Source organism: Thermothelomyces heterothallicus (genome assembly GCF_042370625.1).
Source record: "Thermothelomyces heterothallicus CBS 202.75 unplaced genomic scaffold P884_scaffold_9, whole genome shotgun sequence".
Lineage (NCBI taxonomy): Eukaryota > Fungi > Ascomycota > Sordariomycetes > Sordariales > Chaetomiaceae > Thermothelomyces > Thermothelomyces heterothallicus.
Genome location: NW_027192570.1, coordinates 568518 through 591725, shown reverse-complemented (window position 1 = coordinate 591725; position 23208 = coordinate 568518). Strand labels below are relative to the sequence as shown.

Sequence of the window (23208 nt, the reverse complement as noted above, 5' to 3'; positions counted from 1 at the left end):
GGGTGGTGGGGGGGCAACAGGGGTTGAGGAAGGATAGGGATGGAGGATGCAAGGGCGTACATACCCTCGAGAGGCTGTCGACGTCTTCCTTTCTGAGGACTTCGAACCGAGCGGCTTGCTGAAGGGCCTGCCTTTGCAGCGTGGCCACCTCTGGGGGGCTGAGGACGTTCACAGCGTCGTCTGCCTTCCATCCTTTGGGCAGCCGCTCGAATGCCTGCCTTTCCGTGCTCTTGCTTCTCTTGGAGACCGACCGCTTGGGGCCGGTCCCAAGAGCCGCGCCGGCATCGGACCGCTTCCGCGGCCGACCTCTGTCCATGATGCTCCCGGACTCCGACTGGTGCCTGCGGTGCCCATGCGCGTGATTCTGTAGCGGGTCGCTGCTTTCCACCTTGGGCGTGGCAGAGGAGGGCTCGGGAGGGACGGCTTTTTGGGTCCCAGTAGGGGGATGCGTCGTTGGCTTCTCCCACGGTCGAGGCGATCCTCTGTTCTCCGCGGGGGCGGAAACCGGAGTGGGCAACGTTGACGCGGTCGTGAACGTCGTGAACGTCGTGGCGGCTGATCTCGGCGTTGTCAGAGAAGCAGAAAGAGGGGTGAAAGGCGTCTTCCCCCGAGGAGAGTCGTCAATCCGCGCCAGGCGGGCTGACCCTTCGACTGGGGTGCTACCCGAGCGAAGCCGGCTGAGAGGCACTTGTTGGGCTGTGCGGGGGGCGCTCGCGTTGGATGTAGGAATCACAAGAGGCGCCAGGCTCTTTGGCGATAACGGCTGTCGAGCCGTTTCCGCTCCAGGCCTCTGCAGTTCTTCGTTGCTCCTACCAGCCGAACGGAGTTGGGGTCTCTCGCCTCCCGGAGGTGTCTTCCTCGTTGTCATGCAATCGCCCAGCGTACACGGCTTCCCCGAACTGCCCGGCGCGCTTATCGACCTCTCGTGAATAGGTGGCCGTCCTGGAATCGTAGCTGCTGAATTGTTAACTGTATGCTAAACCTGACGGCAAAAAAAAAAGACAAAGAAAAAGAAGAAAAAAAAAAAAGGAACCCAGGCTAGTCATACGAGAGTCCATGGCGGCCTCTTGCACTGTCGTCATGGGGCCCAGCTCCGGAACGCTGATCTTCCGCCTGCGGACGAGATTATTGTGGTCCTTGACCCGAATTCTCAACCCCGTCACGGCCGTCTGCTTCTCGCTCTTCTCGCCGCTCTGGCTCATAGCCAAGGCATATGCCTGCTCAGGATCCAGTGGCTTCCCGGGAATAGCGGCGATCTGTTTATCTCTAGGAAAGAGCTGGTATTTCCTCTCTGGTTGCTGCTGCATCCTCCAGGCAAACGGCTTGTCTCCCGAAGGCGAAGAAGATCTACCTATCTGCAACGGAACGGTTAATGAGCCTTGGCCAGCGGGAGACGGCGGAACATTGGCTGGGGAGGTGAAGTTGGTTGCATACCGACTCGTTATTGGCGTCCTGGGGCGTCACGACGGCCTTTGCTATATAATTATTGAGACCAAACGAGAGGTCGTCCAGGTCCGGTTCAGGATCAGTATCCAGCAGGCAGCTGGCGATGTGATCCATTGGTGTGGACTCGGGGTTGGGTCCGTGTAAGAGATAGATGGTCACCGCTGGCCCGAGAGGTCTGGTGCGGGTTAGGGCCAAGAAACGCTCTAAACTTCCCGTGCGGACCAGCCGGCTGATAGGTCGGAGGCTCTGGTGAGGATATATACATAATCTGAGGCATGCAACTCCAAGCCAGGCAGGCCCTTCCAAGCCAACGGGACCGCTCCTTTGGATGTACGGACGTACAGATATGCAGTCTGGCCCCCCATGTGGGTTCTCAGAGATTCGGAGCCCTGTCCATCAGGGGTGAGCGCGAAGCCCAGGCGGCAGGGAGCTGCAGAAGAGGATCCATGGAGAGCCATGTGCTCCCATGCAAGATTGTGCTGCGGTGTCAGCAAGGGCCCCCGTATGTATGTACACTCTGTATGTACGGATTACATACATAACTAGTACACTACGCTGCCGTGCTTGTGTGCGGAGCATTACATTACATACGGTACGCTAGCTGGCTCCAACGGTGGTCTGCCATGCATAAGCGTGCCTGTTGCACAATGTACGTTGTACCGGAGATACCATACCAGTACAGGACAAGTGCATAGGTGGTATGCGCGCATGTATGTATGTACAGTACATACATACATTACCGTGCACGCCTTTCCCGTCATTGATGCGATGGTGACAGGGGAATCCATGAGACCGGGCCTCTTTGTTCAGATGCAGCTGTGTCCCTGGAATGGTCAGGGCCATGGAGATCGAGCCGAGAGAGGAATGGTTCGTGTGGTGAGGGAGCAATGCTGTAACAGGACCCGAAAGGTGAGAGGTAGCTGCACAAGGCAAACACAATGAAACCGCCAAGACCGCTCTGAGCGAAGAACTGGTCCCGGTCAAAGGACCCTTGTCGGATCCTGTTTGGGGTAGCGTTGTGTAACTACACTAGTGTAATCCGTAGTGTAATCCGGACTAGTCAGGGATGGCTACGGCAGGGGCTTCCGCCGCATCCACGCCTGTCCATCTCGGGGAGCGCAATGAACAAAGCTGCAGCCGAGCTTGAATGGCAAACCAATGGCTGTTGCTGGCTAAATCAGCAGGCATTGGCCCAAGTTGGGGTGCGTCTCGTGCATGCAGGAGATTGCGCTGCGATTGTGCAGCCCGCGGAGCGGGATCTGGGACGGAGGAGCGTCTTCAGTAGGACGGACGAACGGGGATCAAAAGGTCCGAGCGGGCGGAGCGTTGGCGAGCCATCCGGAGTGCCGACGATGGCGGAGACTGGAAACTTTTCAACGTCGAGTGGCCGGGAGATCGACTGTGTTCCAGGCCAGCTACTCGATGCTAGCACCCGGTCCTCTTCCCGAGCCGCAGATCAACGAAGCCGAAAGAGAGCGGTTGCTAGTTTCGCAGTTGGGGATGCAAGCCCTGCCTACACGACTTTGTCGACCCCGCATCGCGCAAGAGGCTCGAGAGCGAGGAGGTGGCGGGGCAACCCGCAAAATTGACGGCAGCATTTGGCCGGAACTGAGAAGCTTCAAGGTCGTGTGCCTCAAGATTCGCCCGCGACAATGCTTTGTGGTGAGTTTTGCGCAGTCAAGCTCCGGATGATCTCCGTAGGAAAACCCCACCCACATTGACATCGCCCTTGCCTTTCCCCTCTTCACCTGTTCCCCACCACGAGACGGGAGCTGGCGGTGTTTCAAGGCCGCACGGACGACTCGACTCGAAAGTTCTGCTGTTATTGAGAGAAGGGTTGCAGTGATACCCAACATTGGTGGAGGCCGGTCTCGGGACCCTACCCTACTAGGACGACTGGTCTCTCGCGTTGATGAGGACGCTAGCGTTCCAGGCCTGAGGGGCGGACTCCGACTTCCATGAAGCCTGCTGCCCTCACTAGTCTGTACAAGTGTTAAACGCATCACAAAAATCTTCCTCTCTACGGATAGATCTCACCCCAGTTGATGCGCACCGATGGCCATCTCCACTCTTTCGTGCTTGGCCACCTCCGGAGCGGAGCATGCATGGATTTCTTGTCGCGAAGAACAAGGCAGACTAGTATTCCGTACACGAGTGGTAGGTAGAAGTACGCGTAAATGGGCGGATGATCGGGGAAGGGTGACGGGCTTTTGACAGCCGGTGCCTGGCTAACAATGCCTGTCAAAAGCGTGGCCTTGCCTGCTTGCCCTGAGTCCTGCTCATTTGAGCCCTACACGGGTCTGCAGGTGTTTCTGGAAGCTGATCTGGAAGGTGCGGTCTAAATCACTCTTACGTTTTCAGATCAAAGTTGGAAGTCACTACGCAGTTTGAATGAGGGGAAGTGCGGCCGCCTGCAAAGCATCAATTCGGTAACCGGATGGTCGTTTCTCGGGCCCGTGAGAGAGGAGGCCGGGAACCGTTCTTCAGCTGCAATGGCTCGGGAACGGGAATGTCCCAAAATTAGTTAGTCCTCTTGGCCCAAATTTTGCCCACTGTGTTCGTCGCGATCCCACTTCATCGCCAAAAAAGAAGCATCGTCAAGTGCCGGCTCTCCGAAGACCAGACCCCATATCACAAACTCTCAAGATTGGCTTCGACGGGCGTGGATCTCGGGCCAAGACTATGGCCATGTACGGAGTACTGCCACATCGCCGGACAGATCGTCAAAAACGCCTTGGCCGTGATCATTCTCAATTTGTCCTCACTCAACAATAGTTAATAAGGGCTTTCTTTCTGAGCTGGGGAGCATACCGAGGGCCAGCGCGCCCAGGTGATCATGTCCGCCAAGGGCGCTTTACCCGTTTTAGAAAGTGGGCTTCGCGCCAGGACTCGGGGCCTGGTGTCGGTTAGAAGCGAGGTCTGCGATCACTCTGGGGACGGCGCTTTTCGAGCCCGGCAGGCCAAAGTTGACATGACGACCCGCGCTGCGCACTGAGGGCCCGCGATCATTGGGCGGGCCAGGGCCTCGAGGACCGGCACTTGAGGTGCTAGGACCTCTCATATTCAGCGCTCCGCGTCCCATCGTCCCTTTTAATGAATGTTGCAGGGCGATCTGCTTCCTTCCTTCACCGGGTTGTGCTGTCCGTCCTGGTCGCCATCGAGGCCACTTTCAGCATACTTGGGGTTGCATCTGCCACCATCGTCCCGCAGTAGGAATCTCTTGAAGCCTGCTGTCACATCTTATCTCATGCTCACCGCCAGAAGCTCAAGATCGCTATGAACATAGTTATTCTTGAGACTAGGAGCGACGGATTGCCCAGCTACCGTAAGTAGTAGTACACCAGAGGGCAGCCCTGGACCTAAAAGTCTGTGAGCATGCTTTCGCGTGCCCGAACCGTGTCTATGTTTGCCACTCACCGAAACGAGGACTCGAGATACAAAATCGCTTCGACTTTGCCCTGCTTACTCCCCAAACGCAACTTGCGCGGATCGACGGGTCTGGCAGCTATACCGCGGCAATCTCTCAGTGGCCCCTCGGCAAAGCAAGGACTTTCGAAACATAGGAATAACTTGTTTGTGGTATTCACTACACTACGGGGAGACAATAACTATTCATGATTCGCTCGTAGTTCAGTCGCTGTTCACAACAACAACAACAACGCGTTTAGTTATCTCCAGCGATTGCGGAACATGCCTTGTCAGAGACTTTCGGATTGTCGAGCTTCCAGTAACAGAGCTGTGGGGTCGGAGGAATCGTTGGCCCACCCTCCCCCACTTTCCCTCCCCCTTCGATCGTCACGGACCTTCTGGAGCTTTTACCGTTTTCCGAACTATCCGGCTAGTTGGTGGTATTCGTGTAAGCGAAGGGCAGCCCAGCCCCTGAGAAACCTTCCGTCTTTGTCATTGTCATGCCGTATTGATTGCGAACCTCGCTGAGAACCCGCGATCTCCCCGGAAGGATCAGGGATCTTTAACCTTAATAAACTCCCCGCTATGGACAAGGCCCCATGTGATCAGCTTCTTACAGAGTACTAACCGTCAGTGTCTGAAGTACAAACAAGCACGCTCGCGTATGGAATACGGAGGGTACATGGATTGACTTCTCGAGAGGAATTATGTATGTGCAGTACCGTACAACTAAGTTCAGATCGCTAAGTCGCCAATGGCGGTTGCCCGGCTTCCGTCCCAAAGCTCTCCCACTTACGCAGCCCATTTCGTCTATCTGGCACGGCGCAGTCGCGTGCAGGAGGAGGGAGGGGAGGGGGAGGGGGGAAGGGAATGCGAGAAAAAGAAACAGAAACAGACGCCTGGGAAACAGGGCAGCACAACACTTTGCATGTACGGATTAAGCCCCGCTCACTTGGGACGAAACGGGTTTTTTTCCCTACCCTTCCCGTTGCCCGGAACACGGAGATTTTCCATGACACGGGGTGCGAGACGACATTGCGCCCCGGTTCTCTGATTTGCCGACCGCGGCCCGCCGACTTACCAGGTAACTATCCTCTGTGATCCCGTCTCTCAGCAGTCTACACAACACCACCGTAAATTGTTCTGTACCGTCATACATAAAACAGCCATCGAAGTCTGGAATTGTTCTATACGTTTCATGATCTAGAGGTTCAAGCAAGCGTTCTCATCCGCGTGGGTCAAAAGTTTCGAAAGTTTCGAGAAACACCGTGGTTCAGCCAGCATCCTCTGACTTGTTTCTTAATCAGATGCATCGGCGGGTTTGCCCTTGCTCTCTCGGTCGGGGCACCTAGTCGCGCACGAACCGGTGAGGGAAATTGAATGCACACATGTAGCAACTCTGTGTATGCAGCCCACGATATTGCCATCTCAAACGCTCGGTCCCTCTCAGAGAGACGGGAAGGGCCTTGGAGAACCCACTGGTCGGAAGTGTATGAATACATCATCACGCGGCGCGCGATAGGGCGTCAACGGCTCAAGCAGGAGGGGAGGTAACTATTTGTGAGTACCTCATTCCCTGGCCCCCACCCCCCCCCCCCGGCGACCGATTCACTTCTCCGACGAGGAGTGACTGGCGCGCAGCGTGAGTACGTGCAATGCATCCACAGTAGGCGACGTTCCAGGCGGCACGGGTCACACACGTCTATTCAACGCTTGGGGGCACTTCAGGTCTATCAATGAGGAGTTTCGCTCGTCCCGTGCCGGGCCCTCTGCCGATGTTAAGATGAAGCATAAACGTACGGAAGCACCGCGGTAAGAGAAAGGGGGGGTTGGGGGGATTAAGGGCACTACACTATACATCAAGTACGGAGTACGGAGTAGGGTAGCGTAGTGTTGGTAATTAGTTACTGTGTAAGGGAGGAATCGGGGGAAAGAGGAGCAGGTACGGATTACATACACTTACGCCACGAGGTAGAAATGTGTATGTACGGATACTGTACATCCCGTGCCGTATTCCTCCGTGCACTCCTCCGTAGATTACAACAAGTGCAGAGTCTGTACATGTCACGGGACGGCGGCCGTCCTCGATTATTGCATCCTCCCGGTCATCAAGCCCTCTACTAGCCTTGGCCATCGTACGACCCTGACGTCTACGAGCTAGGGGCGGCGGGTGGGTGGGGGATACCCATGGCCGGCAGTAAGTTACCAAATACAGATCTTGTTCATTTGTGAAGGAGAAGAGTTGCTTCTTTGAGAAGCAAGATTGCAGAAGTGATTGACGGAGGCTCCTCGACCTCTGCTCTTCCTTTCTCACTTGGGTAGTGTATCACAGCATAGCAGCGTCTGATATAGCTCCTCGGCAAAACAATTGGCGCGAACAAGCACGTTCCCCTCTTTTTGTTGTCGGAGGACGCGACATGGCGCTGTTTCGCAATGCGGACTTTGTTCCTGCGCAGGCTTCAACACGGGATGCAGCGTTCGGTCTAAGTGTTAGGGCACGGAGTAACCCAAGGCTTCGCGAAAAAGCGCGTGAGTGGGGCTTGAGATTAGCACGCCCAGTGCTTCTGCAGCCCACCGCGACGGTGACAGTGATGACAACAGGGGCGTGCAGGACCCTTTTGTTCTTGGGGCTTGAGAGCCTGACAAGCAACCAGAGTGTTTGGTGAGTCAAATGCGAGATAGGGGCGTAGACAGACTCAATCCGAAGTATACACTGTCGTACAAACAGAGCCTGTGCTCAGTTGAGGAGGGCCGCAGCAAATGGTTTACAGCTTGTTGCTTTTTTTTTTCCTTTTCCCCTCCCCCGTCGCCGTCAACATGTTGATGCTGTTGGGCTCGGCAGAAGAGGTCAACGAAAGGGGTCATTCTAAAAAAAAGAAAAAGAAAAAAAGAAAGAAGACAAAAAAAGGTCAAGGAGGCTCCAAGAATATCAGTGGGGGATAGCAGCGGCATCTTGGTTACACAACAAGGGGTTCGAAGCATGTTTCAACCTACCGGCCCGAATTTCGGTACTTTACTGCAGGTATTTCACCATATCGTAGCTGCTGTCCTGAAATGTACTACATAGAGTTAGTTACGAAGCATTCGGGAGTTGCAGTCCAACTTTCTGGTGATCAAACCTACCTCGAGTTGCGCCCAGTTTCCGCCGCTTTGTCGTGGAAGTGATCGGTCATGTTTCCATGTGCTGCCGTTGAGGGCACGGACGTCTCGGCTTCCGGAAACGGGTAGGTCCTGCCCCATTGGCTGTTTGAGATCCTGGCACTCCTGATCAGTGTTCCCCACCGAGGGCGGATTTGACAGGGACCAGGGCCGCGGGTTTTTGTTCAAAAAGGCTCATTTGACAGGAACGTCTCGCCTGGGGAACTCGTGGCTCGTCTGTAATCTGTATTTCGTACATACACTTCTTGACACGTGAAATACAGATTGCATTACAGAGTACGCCCATTCTTGGTGAGCGCAATATTACAAGACTCATAAGCTGACAAGGCAGCGTTCTGTGCGAAATAACCACGCCCTCTGTATATGCCTTCCTTGACGCGACATTTGTGCAGACATCGTCTGAACTTCACTCACGGTCTGCAAGGGCACCACGTTTTCCTGTCAATTCCGTCCGCCGTCCGAGCGCGGAGGGAGGGGCAATCGAAGGATCGAGAGTTGATCATGCCCGGCTTTGGTGTACGTAAAAAGTCGCAACTGCTTCAAAAAAAAAAAAAAAAATGCAGTCGTCTGGCGAGAAGAGGGCGCATGTTTGATGAGCATGCGTACGGTAGGGGACGGTAACAATGTTGCGCTCCAACGCTGCGACTGTGCAGAGCTGACTGGGCAAACCCACCAACCCGTCTCCGGGGAATTGAACCGCATCGTCCGCGCCGCAGGAACTGGGACTGTGGACTTCGCTTCGATGCGAGGACAGGGTTTCCTCGAAAGAACAGGGTGTGGGGGAACCGCCAAACGCATCGAGCCCTGTCACAAGTGCTCTCCAGGTGTCGGTTGCTGTGAATCGACCGTATTGGCCCTTCTGATTTGGGAAGCATGCTCGCTAAGCCCATTTTGAGCGTCCGTTGGAGGTTGACGCAGTTGTGCTGGCATTTCGAGAAAGGCCGAGCTCATACGGAGTACACAGTTGCTCAACCTCGGCCAGCGCAGGGGCTGGATGCTTTCCCTCTTTAGGGGCCACGAGGTTCCTGCCGGCAAACCGTTTGAACAGCCAGCAAGTACCATGGGAGGATCAATAAGTTAGAATAATAAGTGGCTGGCATCTTGTTCAGTGAAACAGTTTTGTGTCGTGTTGCTGCATGCTTGAACAGAACACCGAGTTCGGGTTTCCCCCGGTATTCTCGCACAGGATCGCGGTAAATCCTGGCAGTCTCCCATGTTTTGTCAACGTGATTGTTTCGCCGAGAGTTGCAGCTTCATCCCAACTTCGAGTGAAACGTCCGAAATTGCGGATGACAGGGTTCATGCAGCAGGCTCAGCATGTTTCCAAGCAGTGATCTTCTGGTACTATAGCAAACATATAGCTGTCGAACCGCCTCGGTTGGAACCCTGGAAGTCCGGTTCGGAAAGATGGGGGCCACGGTATTCCAGGGCGGCAGAGTCCAAAGATTAAACGACTCCAAGCTACATATGACAGGTCAGCACGAACAAGATCAGGAGTCAGACACGCACTTACTGATGAAGGGGGAAGCAATGGCGCCTACCGCGACAGACTTCATTTTGGGACACCCTTCGGTTCTGACCAGTGCTCGCTGGACTCTCTTTCTGACCGCCAACCTTGGTTCGGCGTGCGCAAGATGTGCGCTTGCCAACGCGAGGCTACCACAGGCTGTAGATGTCTAGGGACGTTCTTCTGGAGAACTAAGGTAGGCGAAGCGCTGACTCCTGTTGTTGCAAAACATCCTCGCAATTGTACAGACTATTTGGTACAGACTGCGTGTTATCGAAGCTTCAGCTCGGCATAAGCTATGACTGAACAAGGGCTTCTCCTCACGCCCATACGCCGAGGAAGAGAGAATGAGCCACGACCAGCACGAGGATTGACATCCCCGAGACTTTGGACAGTCTCAACTTCACACAAATTGACATCGCCTGAGAAACGGCAGTCGATGTAATCTGGCAGCATCTGGTAAACAACCTTGACTAAAGTGTTTGTAGTGCCCTGCCCAACCAAGCGTGTGCCGATTATAGCTTCGGTTGAGGTCTGAGGGCAAACGCAAGATATGCAACTGAGATCTCACCCAAGCCTTGCTCTTACCACTGGGAAGATGGTTGGCCAGTGCCTGACTGGACTTCGAACGCAGGGCTATGAACGAGTCTGGACGTGGCAACACGCCGTTCAGATGCAATCTCAAATATCAGACCGCGCGGGTCACAAGACCGACTCAGCATCGTCTTACAGCGGTAGACGTGGTGGTGGTTTCAGAGTTTCAAAATGCCCTCTCGGGAGGCGGTTGAGTGCTAGACAATCCCCCCCCCCCCCCCCCCCCGCCGAGCGTTCCTTGCTCTGGATTGTAAAACTAAACCAACGCGGCAGGGGGGTGAATTGACGATCCGCAACGAAGAGAGTTGATATGGAATTGGGCAAATACTCTTCGCCGGCAGGCCCACAAGGTTCTGCCGCAACACCTCCGCCATGAAGAAAAGACGGCCGTGATATTCAGAATCCGGGAATGTCGAAACGTGTTTCACCTCGGAGACCCGACACAGCCGGTGTGTAGGCAAACCGGCCGAAACAGGAAATAGAAGGCATGCGAATGACAGCCGTCAAGAGAACCAGATGCAGCTTGCAATAGACAGACGAAAACAGAAGACCAAAAAACAGAGGGGCACAAGCCAAAGATGTCAGAACCCGAAATGGAGAACCGGCTCCCGTTAGGGAACCACGGCCAGGATGGTAGGTTATAAGGGCGCCTGCCACAAGTGAAAAGACTATGTTAGTGAGGAGCATTGTGTGGGGGTTTCCCGTTCATTGTTTAGACATGAACGGAAGGTGAGCTCATATGCCCTTGATTACCGCGCTGAAAGTCACGTGCTGCCTCTAATGTTCAGTTGGCCTTGGCCTATCAGATGGGCGATTCAACTCCCACAGGACAAAGAAGGAAGGCGTGAAGGGATAAACGGCACAGCTTGGGCGTCGGGCTGCAGTCTGGAAGTGGAGTGCTCAATGTGGGGTTTTCTTCGCCTTGGGAGGGCCAGGCTCGCTCAAGAAACAGCAAACTCGACGATTGCTCAGAACCTGAAGACAACAGCTGCTGCTGCTTCGTTCTGTCAGCGCCGTTGGTTTGGCAGAAGCTTCGCAAGAATGGCGCCTGTGCGGGACCCCAACACGCTGTCCAACTACGACCAATGGCGGACCAGACACACCACCGCCAACTTCAAGGTTGATTTCGCGGCAAAGTGTCTGCGCGGGTCGGTGATCCTCGAGCTCGAGTCGCAGACAGACAAGGCCAGCCGCGAGATCATTCTCGACTCCAGCTACGTCGACGTCTCGGCCATCAAGCTCAACTCGACACCTTCGCAGTGGGTGATCAAGGATCGCACCGGTCCAAACGGCTCCCCGGTCCACGTCGCGGTCCCCAACGGTGCCGGCAAGGGGGAAGTTGTCAAGCTCGAGATCGAGCTGGCCACCACTGAGAAGTGCACCGCCCTCCAGTGGCTGACCCCGGCCCAGACGAGCAACAAGAAAGCCCCCTTCATGTTCAGCCAGTGTCAGGCCATTCATGCGCGGTCTATCTTCCCCTGCCAGGACACCCCGGACGTCAAGAGCACGTACGAGTTTAACATCCGCAGCCCCCATGTCGTCGTTGCCAGCGGTGTTCCGGTGCCGGGCGCGACGGTGGATGCGGGCGAGGACAAGATTTACAAGTTTGAGCAGAAGGTCCCCATCCCTTCCTATCTCTTCGCCGTGGCCTCGGGAGATATCGCTAGTGCCCCCATCGGAAGGTGCTCGTCGGTGGCTACGGGTCCCAACGAGTTGAAAGCGTCGCAATGGGAGCTTCAGGATGACATGGACAAGTTCCTCGACGCTGCCGAGAAGATTGTCTTCCCCTACCAATGGGGAGAGTACAACGTCCTCGTCTTGCCGCCGAGCTTCCCGTACGGAGGCATGGAGAACCCCATCTTCACCTTCGCCACACCCACCATCATCAGCGGTGACCGGCAAAACATCGATGTCATTGCCCACGAGCTCGCCCACAGCTGGAGCGGTAACCTGGTGACGAGCTGCAGTTGGGAGCACTTGTAGGCCCACCTTATCAGCGACGAGACGTGGTAATTCTCATTAACTTCTGATAGCTGGCTGAACGAGGGATGGACCGTGTACTTGGAGCGGCGTATCCTCGCGGCCATCCACAAAAATGATGCCTATTTCGACTTTTCGGCTATTATTGGCTGGAAGCATCTCGGTGCGTGTCTTTCCTCTGGATTTGTTGCTTTTCCCCCACTAACCTAAGACACCGTTCATCAGAGGAGGCTATCGAGGGATTCGGAAAAGACCACGAATACACCAAGCTGTCCATCAAGCACGATGGAATTGACCCAGATGACGCTTTCAGCACCGTTCCTTACGAGAAAGGCTTCCATTTCATCTGGTCCCTTGACCGCCTCGTCGGACGGGAGAACTTCGACAAGTTCATTCCCTACTACTTTAAAAAGTGGCAGAACAAGTCCCTTGATTCCTACGAGTTTAAGGACACGTTTCTCGAATTCTTCGGCGCGCCTGAGTATGCGGGTTTGAAGGATAAGCTCGCGGAGATCGACTGGGAAGGCCGCTTCTTCAATACCGGGCTCCCGCCGAAGCCCGAGTTCAACACTTCGCTGGTTGATGTGTGCTTTCAACTTGCCGAGAAGTGGAAGCAGAAGGACTACACGCCGAGTCCCTCGGACATTTCGTCCTGGACCGGCAACCAGGTTCTCGTATTCCTGAATGCGGTGCAGGATTTTGAGGAGCCCCTGACTGTGGAGCAGTCGGTATGTTGCTGTGATATTTTGAAGCAGTTCTATGGTCATGAGCTAACCGGAAGTCAGCAAAACCTGGGCAAGATTTATGGGCTCGCCGACTCGAAGAACGCCGAGCTCAAGTCAGCCTATTACCAGATCGCAATGAAGGCCAAGGATACCAGCTCGTACCCTGGTGTCGCCGAGCTGCTTGGGAATGTCGGGCGTATGAAGTTCGTCCGACCACTGTTCCGCTCCCTCAACAAGGTGGATCGTGAGCTCGCTCTCAAGACGTTCGAGAAGAACCGCGATTTCTACCATCCCATCTGTCGCCAACTGGTTGAGAAGGATCTTGGGGTGGGCGAGGCGAAGTCCTCTTGAATTGCGTTGTACTTCCGTAGTACTAGTAGGGCGAGATGTGCTGTTATATCCATTTAACTACAGACATTGTGGGACAAAGAGGTCTCGGAATGTCAATCGCCAATGGGCCACAGCTTTGAGCAATGAATGGACTGCTAGGGTGATTCGGAGAAAAGAACGGAAAAATCTCATCAGGATCTGACAAAGCAGCATTTTGTCTTCGCGCCATCTCTGTTGGCTTTCCTAGTTTGGCAAGAATATTAAACAGGACCAACGGATTACGCCAATCAGTACGGATTATCCTGGTATTCTTTACCGAGGAGAGGTGAAGCCCAAGCAAAGTCGCATGCTATAGCAAGACCTCGGCTGCATTTGCATCGGTGACTCGAGGCCACCTAGTTATCATCTGGTGTTTCCCATTGATGGGTTAGTTCGGTGATTGATTATAGGGAGAAGCTCCTGTGGTCCAGTTGAATGGCTGCGGGCAACCCCCCTTCCCCCTTGCACGTGAAGAATGACGCACCGCATCCACCAATCAGCTGTCGCCCACCCCCCATTTTCAGACCACCCCCCGACATCTTGCCTGCTACCCGTTCCAGAGCGGTTCGCGCCTCGCGTCCCCCGGAATCTGTGTTGACACGGAAGCTCGAATCCCATTCCTTCTGCGCCGCTGACGGCGCCGTTTCGGTACCGGCTCCACCAACGCTGGCAGTCGCCAACCGCGTAATCTCGAAAGCCTCTTTGCTATAATAATAACAAAAAGAGACAACATTCCGACAGCAGCTCAACAGCCCCAACAGTCGATTTTTTTTTTTCAAAAAAAAAAAAAAAAGGCGCAGCAACTGCCCCTCGCATCCGCCCCCACCACCATCCCGACTGACAAGTACTAGACCGCTTTGAAGCCACTGGATTCCCGGCGAACACGGCTCTGGGTGGGCTAGGATGCGCATGGATGCTGCACCACGAGCTGGGAACTCTATGCTGGGAAATTCGAGGGTCGCGCAGTAATCACGAGGTGACCGATCCACCCGACCCCGTGAGCGGTTGTCGCTGGGAAACGGCTGTGCCGCGATCAAGTGTCAAACGTCTCGAAGGCCCGAGCCGGCGAGTGGCAGAAACCGAATAATCGGCGACCATGGCTCCGGCCGCGGCGCCCGCCGGGGGCGGGAACATCAAGGTGGTGGTCAGAGTTCGTCCTTTCAACGGTAGAGGTGAGATGCTCGCGCGCCAGGGGATAAGGAGGGAGGGCCAGATGAAAGCTTGGGGCCAGGGGAGCTGATGCAGTTGGCTTGACAGAACACGACCGGGGCGCAAAATGCATCGTGGAAATGAAAGACAACCAGACCATCCTGACCCCGCCTCCCGAGAGCGCCGGGAAGGCGATCAAGGATCACGGCCAGAAAGTGTTTGCTTTTGACAAGTCGTACTGGTCCTTCGACAAGGCCGCGCCCAACTACGCGGGGCAGGACACCCTGTTCAACGACCTTGGCAAGCCGCTGCTTGATAATGCCTTCCAGGGATACAACAACTGTATTTTCGCATACGGTCAGACCGGTTCGGGCAAGTCGTACTCGATGATGGGATACGGCAAGGACGCCGGTATCATTCCGAACATCTGCCAAGACATGTTTAGGAGAATCGGGGAGATGCAGCAGGACCCTAACGTGCGCTGTACCGTGGAGGTGTCGTACCTGGAGATCTACAACGAGAGGGTGCGCGATCTCCTGAACCCGGCGAACAAGGGCAATCTGAAGGTTCGAGAGCACCCCTCTACCGGTCCGTACGTCGAGGACCTGGCGAAGTTGGTCGTCGGAAGCTTTCAGGAAATCGAGCACTTGATGGATGAAGGCAACAAGGCGAGAACGGTGGCTGCGACCAACATGAACGAGACCTCGAGTCGGAGTCACGCCGTGTTTACCCTGATGCTGACCCAGAAGCGCTTCGACCCGGAGACCAAAATGGAAATGGAGAAGGCAGCCAAGATCAGTCTCGTCGACCTTGCCGGTTCGGAAAGGGCCACTTCCACAGGCGCGACCGGTGCCCGGCTCAAGGAAGGCGCAGAAATCAATCGTTCCCTCTCCACCCTCGGCCGTGTCATCGCCGCGTTGGCCGATCTCTCCACCGGGAAGAAAAAGAAGGGCGCGGTGGCACAGGTCCCCTACCGAGACAGCGTTCTCACGTGGCTCTTGAAGGACTCTCTCGGAGGGAACAGCATGACGGCCATGATTGCCGCCATCAGTCCGGCAGATATCAACTACGACGAAACGCTCAGCACGTTGCGGTACGCCGACTCGGCGAAACGCATCAAGAACCACGCCGTCATCAACGAAGATGCCAACGCGCGCATGATCCGCGAGCTCAAGGAGGAACTGGCCCTCCTCCGCAGCAAGCTGGGAAGCGGCGGCGGTGCGAGCGGACCGTCTGTTCCCGCCGAGGAGGTATACGCAGAAGGCACGCCTCTGGAGCAGCAAATCGTCAGCATCACGCAGCCCGATGGCACGGTCAAGAAGGTTTCAAAGGCAGAAATCGCGGAGCAGCTGAACCAGAGCGAGAAGCTCCTGCGGGACCTCAACCAGACCTGGGAAGAAAAACTCGCCAAGACGGAGGAGATTCACAAGGAGCGAGAAGCGGCGCTTGAGGAGCTCGGCATCAGCATCGAGAAGGGCTTTATCGGCATGTCCACGCCCAAGAAGATGCCACATTTAGTCAATCTCTCAGACGACCCCCTGTTGGCCGAATGCCTGGTTTACAACCTGAAACCCGGCGTCACCACGGTCGGCAACGTCGAATCGAATGCGGACCATCAAGCCAACATTCGTCTGAACGGGTCAAAGATTCTCCACGAGCATTGCGTCTTTGAAAATGCTCCAGATGGCACGGTCACAATCATCCCAAAGGAGGGAGCGGCCGTCATGGTCAACGGAAAGCGAATCTCGGAGCCGACGAGGCTACATTCGGGTTACCGCATCATCCTGGGCGACTTTCACATTTTCAGATTCAATCATCCGATGGAGGCCCGCGCCGAACGAGCCGAGCGGCAAGAGCAGAGCCTCCTGCGCCAGTCCATCACCGCGAGCCAACTTCAAGCCCTGGAGAGGGCGTCTCCGTCCCCGAGTCCGTCCAAGCTTGGTCATGAGAGGACCTTGAGCACGGCCGTTTCCGAAATGGGCGACAGCCGCCCGGATTCGCCCGCCACCTTCCAGCGCAACACAAAGGAGTCCGATTGGTCTTTTGCGCGTCGAGAAGCCGCGCCCGCCATCCTCGGCATAGACCAGAACTTTGCCAAGCTGACGGACGAAGAGCTTAACGCCCTCTTCGAGGACGTCCAGCGGGCCCGCGCGGAGCGTGTCAACGGCCGGGAAGGCGATGAGGACGGAGAGTCGATGGCTTCATACCCGATCAGGGAGAAGTACATGTCCACTGGCACCATCGATAACTTCTCCCTCGACACGGCCCTGACCATGCCATCCACGCCCAAGCAGGGCGAGACCGAGGATCGGCTGAGGGACATGCGAGAGGAGATGCAGAACCAGCTGGAGAAGCAGAAAGAGGAGTACCGCGACCAACTCAAGAGCGCCGAGGCGGCAAGTGTCGAGGTCGAGGAGATCAAGAAGGAGAAGGTCCGGATGGAGGAGACGCTGGTCAAGCTCAAGGCCGATATGCAGAAGCAGCTGGAGGTCCAGCGGCGCGAGTTTGAGGCCAAGATTGAGAAGCTGGACCCGCTGAAGCGCCCAAAGGCCAAACCGAAGCTGTCCGAGGACGAGATTGAGCGGGCCAAGGTCGTAGTCAAGCATTGGCGGAGCCGGCACTATGTGCGCATGGCCGAGGCCGTCCTGCAACACGCTGCCACGCTGAAGGAGGCCCAGGTCATGAGCCACGAGCTTGATGAACATGTCGTGTTCCAGTTCACCGTGGTTGATGTCGGGCACACGCTGTGCTCATCCTACGATATGGTCCTGAACGGGCTGACCGGCGAGGGAGATGATATTGCGCTAGAAGAGACGCCGAAGCCGTGCATCGGCGTCCGCGTAATCGACTACCGGCACAGCGTTGCGCACCTGTGGAGCATCGAGAAACTCCACGACCGGGTCAGGCAGATGCGGCAGATGTACCAGTATCTCGATCAGCCAGAGTATGCCCAGCACCTCAAGTTCGATAACCCGTTTATCGAGACGTGCATGCCACAGTACACTCTGGTCGGGGAGGTTGATGTGCCCCTGAAGGCGGTATTCGAGAGCAGGGTCCAGGACTTCACCCTCGACGTCTACTCCCCGTACACGACGCACGCTATCGGCATCCTCAAGCTATCGCTTGAGCCGTCCAGCGCGCGGGCGCCGTCCAACACGCTCAAGTTCAATATTGTCATGCACGAGTTGGTCGGCTTCGCGGAGCGCGAAGGGACCGAGGTGCACGCACAGCTCTTCATTCCCGGCATTTCCGAGGACGGCATAACGACGACGCAGATGATCAAGGACTTTGACGAGGGCCCGATCCGGTTCGAGAGCGTTCATAGCATGAGCGTGCCCCTGTTCGCGCCCCCGCAGACGACCCTGCGCGTGGCCATCTTTGCCAAGGTGTCGGCCACGCACTTGGATAAGCTCCTAAGCTGGGATGATATGCGGGACGCGGTGCCCAACTCGCAGGGCAAGAAGGGCGCCAGGATTAGCGAGTCACACTTCTTTACCGAGGAGAAACACGACTTGCTGGCACGCATCCAGATCCTCGAGATGAACGAGGAGGGCGAGTACGTGCCCGTGGAGGTCACCCAGACCAGCGAGCTCGACGGCGGCACCTTTCAGCTGCATCAGGGGTTGCAGAGGCGTATCGCCATCAATCTCACCCACAGCTCGGGCGATGCGCTGCCGTGGGACGACGTCACGGCGATGCGTGCCGGCAAGGTTCAGCTGCTGGACAGCGCCGGCAAAACGCCCGACATGGGCTCCGCGACCCCGGATATCCCGCTGAAGCTGGTGTCCGGCCCGTCGTTCCGGACCAACGCAAATGGCACCCGCAGCGTCACCATGATCGGGCAGTGGGATTCGAGCTTGCACAACTCGCTGCTCCTTGACCGGGTGACCGCGGATAAGTACCGCGTGCGGATGACCGTGTCGTGGGAGATCAGCTCCGAGAGGTTAGCCGAGCCGATGAAGTTCTCCATGAACGTGTGCTGCCAAGTCCTGTCACGGTCTTTCGTCCGGCAGACGTCCGTATTCTCGTCGCTTTTCCAGCACGTCCGCATCGTGCACTCGGCGACGGGCATCTTCACGCTGCAGTTGCGGCCGGCGCCGATCAAGCGGGTCGGCGATCTCTGGCGGATGAACAGCCAGCATGATTACGTCAAGGGCGAGGAAAACCTGACGGCCTGGACGCCCCGTGGTGTCTCGCTCGTGGTCGACTACATAAACTCCCGCAAGAAGCGGAAGATGATGGCCGAGATGGCGGCGGTTCAGTCCTTCCTGAAGAAGATCAACATTCAGGAGACGAACGGCGAACGCGGAGCCGAAGATATAGAGCTGCCCCCTCCACCGAAACTCGCCGACGACGACTCCATCGCGGAGCTCCTCAAGGATGATACGCCCGACCCATCCCCGTCTGCGTCACCCGAGCCAACAACCAAGGACCCTATCCCCCCCCAAGAGCAAGAGCCGACCGCCTCCACTCCGGTGGAGCATGAAGATGATGAAGACGAAGAAGAAGGAGGAGGAGGAGGAGAAGAAGCACAACCTCCAAAACCAAACCCTTCGGAATACTCAGAGCATCAAACGGAGCTCTTGAACCGTTGTCTGAACCTCTGGCTCCGGTACCCCGACCCCTCGCTCCGAATTCTGTCGCCCGCCAACACGGACCCGCCCGAAGACGGCGCCCCCCCGGCGGACGCCTCGTCTCTCTCTCCGGCCCAGCAGCTGGCGTCGATCGCGACGGTCATCCGCGTGCCCAAGAACCCGTCGGTCCTCAAGGGCGGGTACCTCCTCGTGCCCAACGCGGACTCGACGCGGTGGGTGAAGCGGTTTGTCGAACTGCGCCGGCCGTACCTGCATGTGCATTCGGTCGGGTCGGGAGAGGAGGTCGGGGTGGTGAGTTTGAGGAACGCGAGGGTGGACAGCCAGCCGGGGATCTTGGGCTTGTTGAATCTGAACGGGGGGGATGACGCCGACGAAGGCGTGGACGGGGGCGGGTATGGAGGCGGCGGTGGCAGTAGTGCCGGAGGCCCGGGGGCGAACGGCGGGGGCTTCGAGACGCCGAGGAGGGGGTTGTCTCCCTCGCCCTCGCCGTCGGCGGCTCGCTCCCCGCCGCCGTCGGGTGGGGCGGGAGGCTTGATCGCCTCGCTTTGGCCGGGCGGCAGCGGTTCAGGCAGCAGCAGCGGGACCCGAAGCGGCAGGCCTGGTGGTGCTAGCAGGTACGGCGGCGGCGGCGGCGGCAGCGTGGGCGGTGAAGAAGCAGCAGCAGGAGGAGGAGGGGGGGGAGGAGGAGGAGGAGCAGGAGGGATCAGCAGGCTCAGCGAGCGGCTGCAGGCGGGGGTGTTTGCCGTCTACGGGACGGATAACACTTGGCTGTTTGCGGCGCGCAGCGAGCGCGACAAGATGGACTGGGTCACCAAGATCGATCAGAGCTTTGGCATGAGTAGCGGGACGCCGAGTGGGACCGCCAGTCCGCGTGTTGGCGGCTGGTGAGAGGGGGGGAGGTGGACGTGGACGGACGGGCGATGGCTGGATGGATGGATGAACGAACAGATGGATAGACGGCAAGGTGCTGAAAAAGCGGTGCTTGGTGGGTTATCTATATACTACTGCTGCTTATCTGCTTATTAGGGATACCCGGGGAGATGGACGAACGCCCTCCCTTATTCTGTCTTATATCGACCTAGGCGGGTGGTTTCTCGCTTGACATGCGAGACCCAGGGGGATAATGAGTGCAACGAGATCTTGGAAAGAATTATTCTCTTTTTCTTTCTTATTAAGTTATTTATTTCCTTTTCTTTTGGTCCGGCTCTCTTTGGTTACGGTGCTATGATAGATGAGATCCTCTTGGCTCGAGCCTACTATTATGCGATACATATCGCAGATTCTTAGAAGGATGAAATTCACGGCGTTTGTAGATGGGTACGTGTTCGTACCGTTTCTAGAATGTGTAATAGGATTTTTCTTTTTCTTTTCTTTTTTCCCCTTGTTACTCTGTGGATTAGGCGAACGATAGCCCTCGGGGCTTTAAAGGGGTCATGAATTGGAAGCCTTCGAAATTTTGGAGCAAGCAGTAGCAGACCCAGAGCTCACTGGCACGCAAGTGGAGCATTGAGCCCACATACTTACTGTTTGAAATGAGAATGCACTCTGTGCTTTGTAAGGATACGTGTCATAGAACACGGATCAAATTGATTGCTTGTTCTGCTGAAGTCCACGCCTGCTTTGCCGTAGTCAAGAAACCCCCAAGCGTTCCCCAGAACCGGTGTGCTGCGGCATTCCTGTAGGCCAGCTTCGGTCCGCTCTAGCATCAAATGGCTGGATGGCCGAGTGGTCTAAGGCGGTAGACTCAAGAATTTCGTATTCTTCCCCACTTAGTGGGGTGCATTCTACTCTCGCAAGAGGCGCGCGTTCGAATCGCGCTCCAGTCATTGAGCATCTCTTTTTTTCTAGCAGCCTCGACTTCTGCTGGCTGAACTTTTGTTTGTCTCAAGGTTAGCTTTTTTTTTCCACCAATGTCCCGGGCCACCGCGCCGTCTAACGTGCCAATTGATCTAGGATCAGGGGGTATTGTAAATCACTCTTGTTGAGATCATAGATTCTATTGGCATTTTCCACTCAAGTTCCAGATTGGGCGATCGGGTCCTTCAACTACGAATGCAATAGTCTAGTTACTTGTCACTAAATGCATTGTGGCCGTATCGCTTCCCAGTGGACGACCAATCGCGAGCTCCAGTGATCCACTGCTACGGTGCAGGGCGCCTGCCGTGGCTGTGGGAAGGTTGGCAGGCACGGCAGCGTATTACCAGTGTTTCGTACTCCGTACAGCTGCTTTGAGCTTGCCTTGGGAAGTTTCAACTCAACACTAATAGTACTCGAGGTGCCTCACTACAATTGCCTTAATCTTTCACTACCATTACATTGCGGCCCCCCCTTTGCATCTTCGGCAACTTCAACTCCACCACCACTTCCAGATTGGAATTCAGAGACAGACCACCCTAGCGCACCCATTCGTCATGTCTACTGGTACTACGACCGCCCCTTCGACTGCCCAAGCCTCTGGCGGCGATGAGGCGACAGACCTAAGCAAGCAATATGACACGCCTCTGGGCCTCGCACACACCACGATGCAGGCTCTCAAGGACCGCATCAAGCTGCACTACGACCTCGCCAGCGACTACTACCTGAACCTGTGGTAAAAGCGCACCTTCCCCCCTGAGCCCCCTTTCCCTCCCTTGGTGCCGGCCCTCACCTTCGCTGATCCGGGAAAAAAATAAAAAAAAAAAAAAAAAAGGGGTGAACACATCCACCACGGATACTGGCCCACCGAGTCATCCAAAGCGAACGACTCCAAGGAAACGGCCCAGCTTAACCTCATCCGCCTGCTGCTCTCCATCTCCGGCCTGCTCCCGCAAGAGCGGGATGGCAATGGCGAAGAGAAGCAGCTGCGCATCCTCGACGTCGGGTGCGGCATCGGGGGGACGACGCGCTACCTGGCTTCTGCCCTGGGCGCGGCCGTGACGGGCATCACGATCTCGGGGAAGCAGGTGCAGATCGCGACCAGGTTGTCGAGATCGGCCGCTGCTGCTGCTGCTCGTGGGCCGGGCTCGGATGTCCCGGCGGCGGCGGCGGCGAGTGGCGGCGACGAAGACGACGACGACGCCGCGGACGGGTTCATCCCGCTCGGCGAGAAGGGCGGCAGGGTGCGGTTCGTCGAGCTCGACGCCGAGCAGATGGGCGACTACTTCGGCCCTTCGACCACGTCGGCATCGTCGTCGTCGTCGCCGCCGCCTGGGCGCGAAGGCGGAAAGGGGGGGCAGGGTTTGTTCGACGTCGTCTGGATTAGCGAAGCGCTCTCGCACTTCCCCAACAAGGTCCTCTTCTTCCGCAACGCGCACCGGCTGCTCCGCCCCGGCGGGAAACTGGTGCTGGCGGACTGGTTCAAGGCCGAGGATCTGGGGGACGGTGTCTTTGAGGCGGATATCAAGCCTATCGAGGGTCCGTTCTCCAGCCTCATCTTCCCATCTTTTTTTTTCTTTTTACTTTATTCTCCATTGTACCTCTTTCCTCTCCAAAACAAGTTTGTGGTTGCTGACGTTGATGATGCAGATGGCATGCTTCTCCCACCGTTGTGCACGCAGCAAGAGTACGTGGGCCTGGCTACGGATGCTGGCTTGAGGGTTTTGGGCGGGCCGAAGGATATCAGCAAGGATGTAAGCAAGACTTGGTATGTATCCTCCCCTTCTTGTGCTCTTCCTTGGAGCATCGCACTGACCGGCCCAGGGACATCTCGTGGTCGCTGGTGCAGAATCCCTCGCTGTGGGCATTTGCCTTTAGCCAGGGAAGAGACGGCATCGCCTTTTTGCAGGCCTTCCGCGCCATGAGAAGAGGGTATGCGAACGGGAGCTTCCGATATGCTGTCATGTCCTTTGCGAAGCCGTAAGAGAGGATAGCCCTGCGGTTGGATGATGTGCGAGGCGGAACGTTGTTGCATTGCAGAGTGTGAAAGTGGACAAGCCGAGCTCCCTGGCCTCCGAGGAGGCCGACACGAAAACTAATCATGATCCACGCGCCCTGATTCCCGTCGAGCAATGTGTCGACACCTTATATTACCATGCCAGCAAACCTACGCCTAAACGCCTTAAACAGATGGTCCCATCCTGCAAAACCACATATCCCATTGTCCTCGTCATGCTATGCATGGGCATAGTGCCATTTACATGAATCAAAACAAAAGACGCTTTCGTATTCAACGACAAGGGAGATCGCAGCCGGGCTCCCCGAGAGGATAGTTTGGCTTTTAGACGAGCAGTCGTCTCTTGACGGGCGCGGGGACAGGCTTGTCGTCGAGCGTGTCCCGCTTCTTGAACAAAGCCGTCTT

At 56.4% G+C, this 23208-nt stretch overlaps 4 protein-coding genes and 1 non-coding gene across 5 annotated transcripts in view; 4 read left to right on the top strand and 1 right to left on the bottom strand.

Annotated features, from left to right (window-relative positions):
• The window catches only part of P884DRAFT_198905 (Up-regulated during septation-domain-containing protein), a gene marked incomplete at both ends in the record, with an annotated part of 2464 nt that extends 904 nt beyond the window's left edge, over positions 1-1560 (bottom strand). The window contains 3 exons of the mRNA XM_069438192.1: positions 65-954; positions 1049-1355; positions 1435-1560. Coding sequence (XP_069298184.1) covers positions 65-954; positions 1049-1355; positions 1435-1560 — 1323 coding nt within the window. The remainder of the gene's footprint in view (positions 1-64; positions 955-1048; positions 1356-1434) is intronic.
• Positions 1561-11155: 9595 nt separating this feature from the next.
• On the top strand, positions 11156-13170 carry P884DRAFT_198489 (peptidase family M1-domain-containing protein; the record flags this gene model as incomplete). The annotated part of the gene is made up of 4 exons (XM_069438145.1): positions 11156-12093; positions 12148-12257; positions 12320-12822; positions 12880-13170. 4 exons carry the CDS (start codon positions 11156-11158, stop codon positions 13168-13170), a joined length of 1842 nt encoding a protein of 613 aa, XP_069298183.1.
• A 1114-nt stretch (positions 13171-14284) lies between these two features.
• On the top strand, positions 14285-19992 carry P884DRAFT_324181 (uncharacterized protein; the record flags this gene model as incomplete). Its single annotated transcript, XM_069445455.1, has 3 exons — positions 14285-14360; positions 14446-19536; positions 19615-19992. 3 exons carry the CDS (start codon positions 14285-14287, stop codon positions 19818-19820), a joined length of 5373 nt encoding a protein of 1790 aa, XP_069298182.1. The 3' UTR covers positions 19821-19992.
• Positions 19993-20643: 651 nt separating this feature from the next.
• Positions 20644-20758, top strand: P884DRAFT_t76. Its single transcript has one exon. It is a non-coding gene; the product is annotated as a tRNA-Leu (tRNA).
• A 585-nt stretch (positions 20759-21343) lies between these two features.
• Positions 21344-22770, top strand: P884DRAFT_198552 (S-adenosyl-L-methionine-dependent methyltransferase; the record flags this gene model as incomplete). Its single annotated transcript, XM_069438154.1, has 4 exons — positions 21344-21522; positions 21622-22325; positions 22437-22554; positions 22611-22770. 4 exons carry the CDS (start codon positions 21344-21346, stop codon positions 22768-22770), a joined length of 1161 nt encoding a protein of 386 aa, XP_069298181.1.
• Positions 22771-23208: the final 438 nt, after the last annotated feature.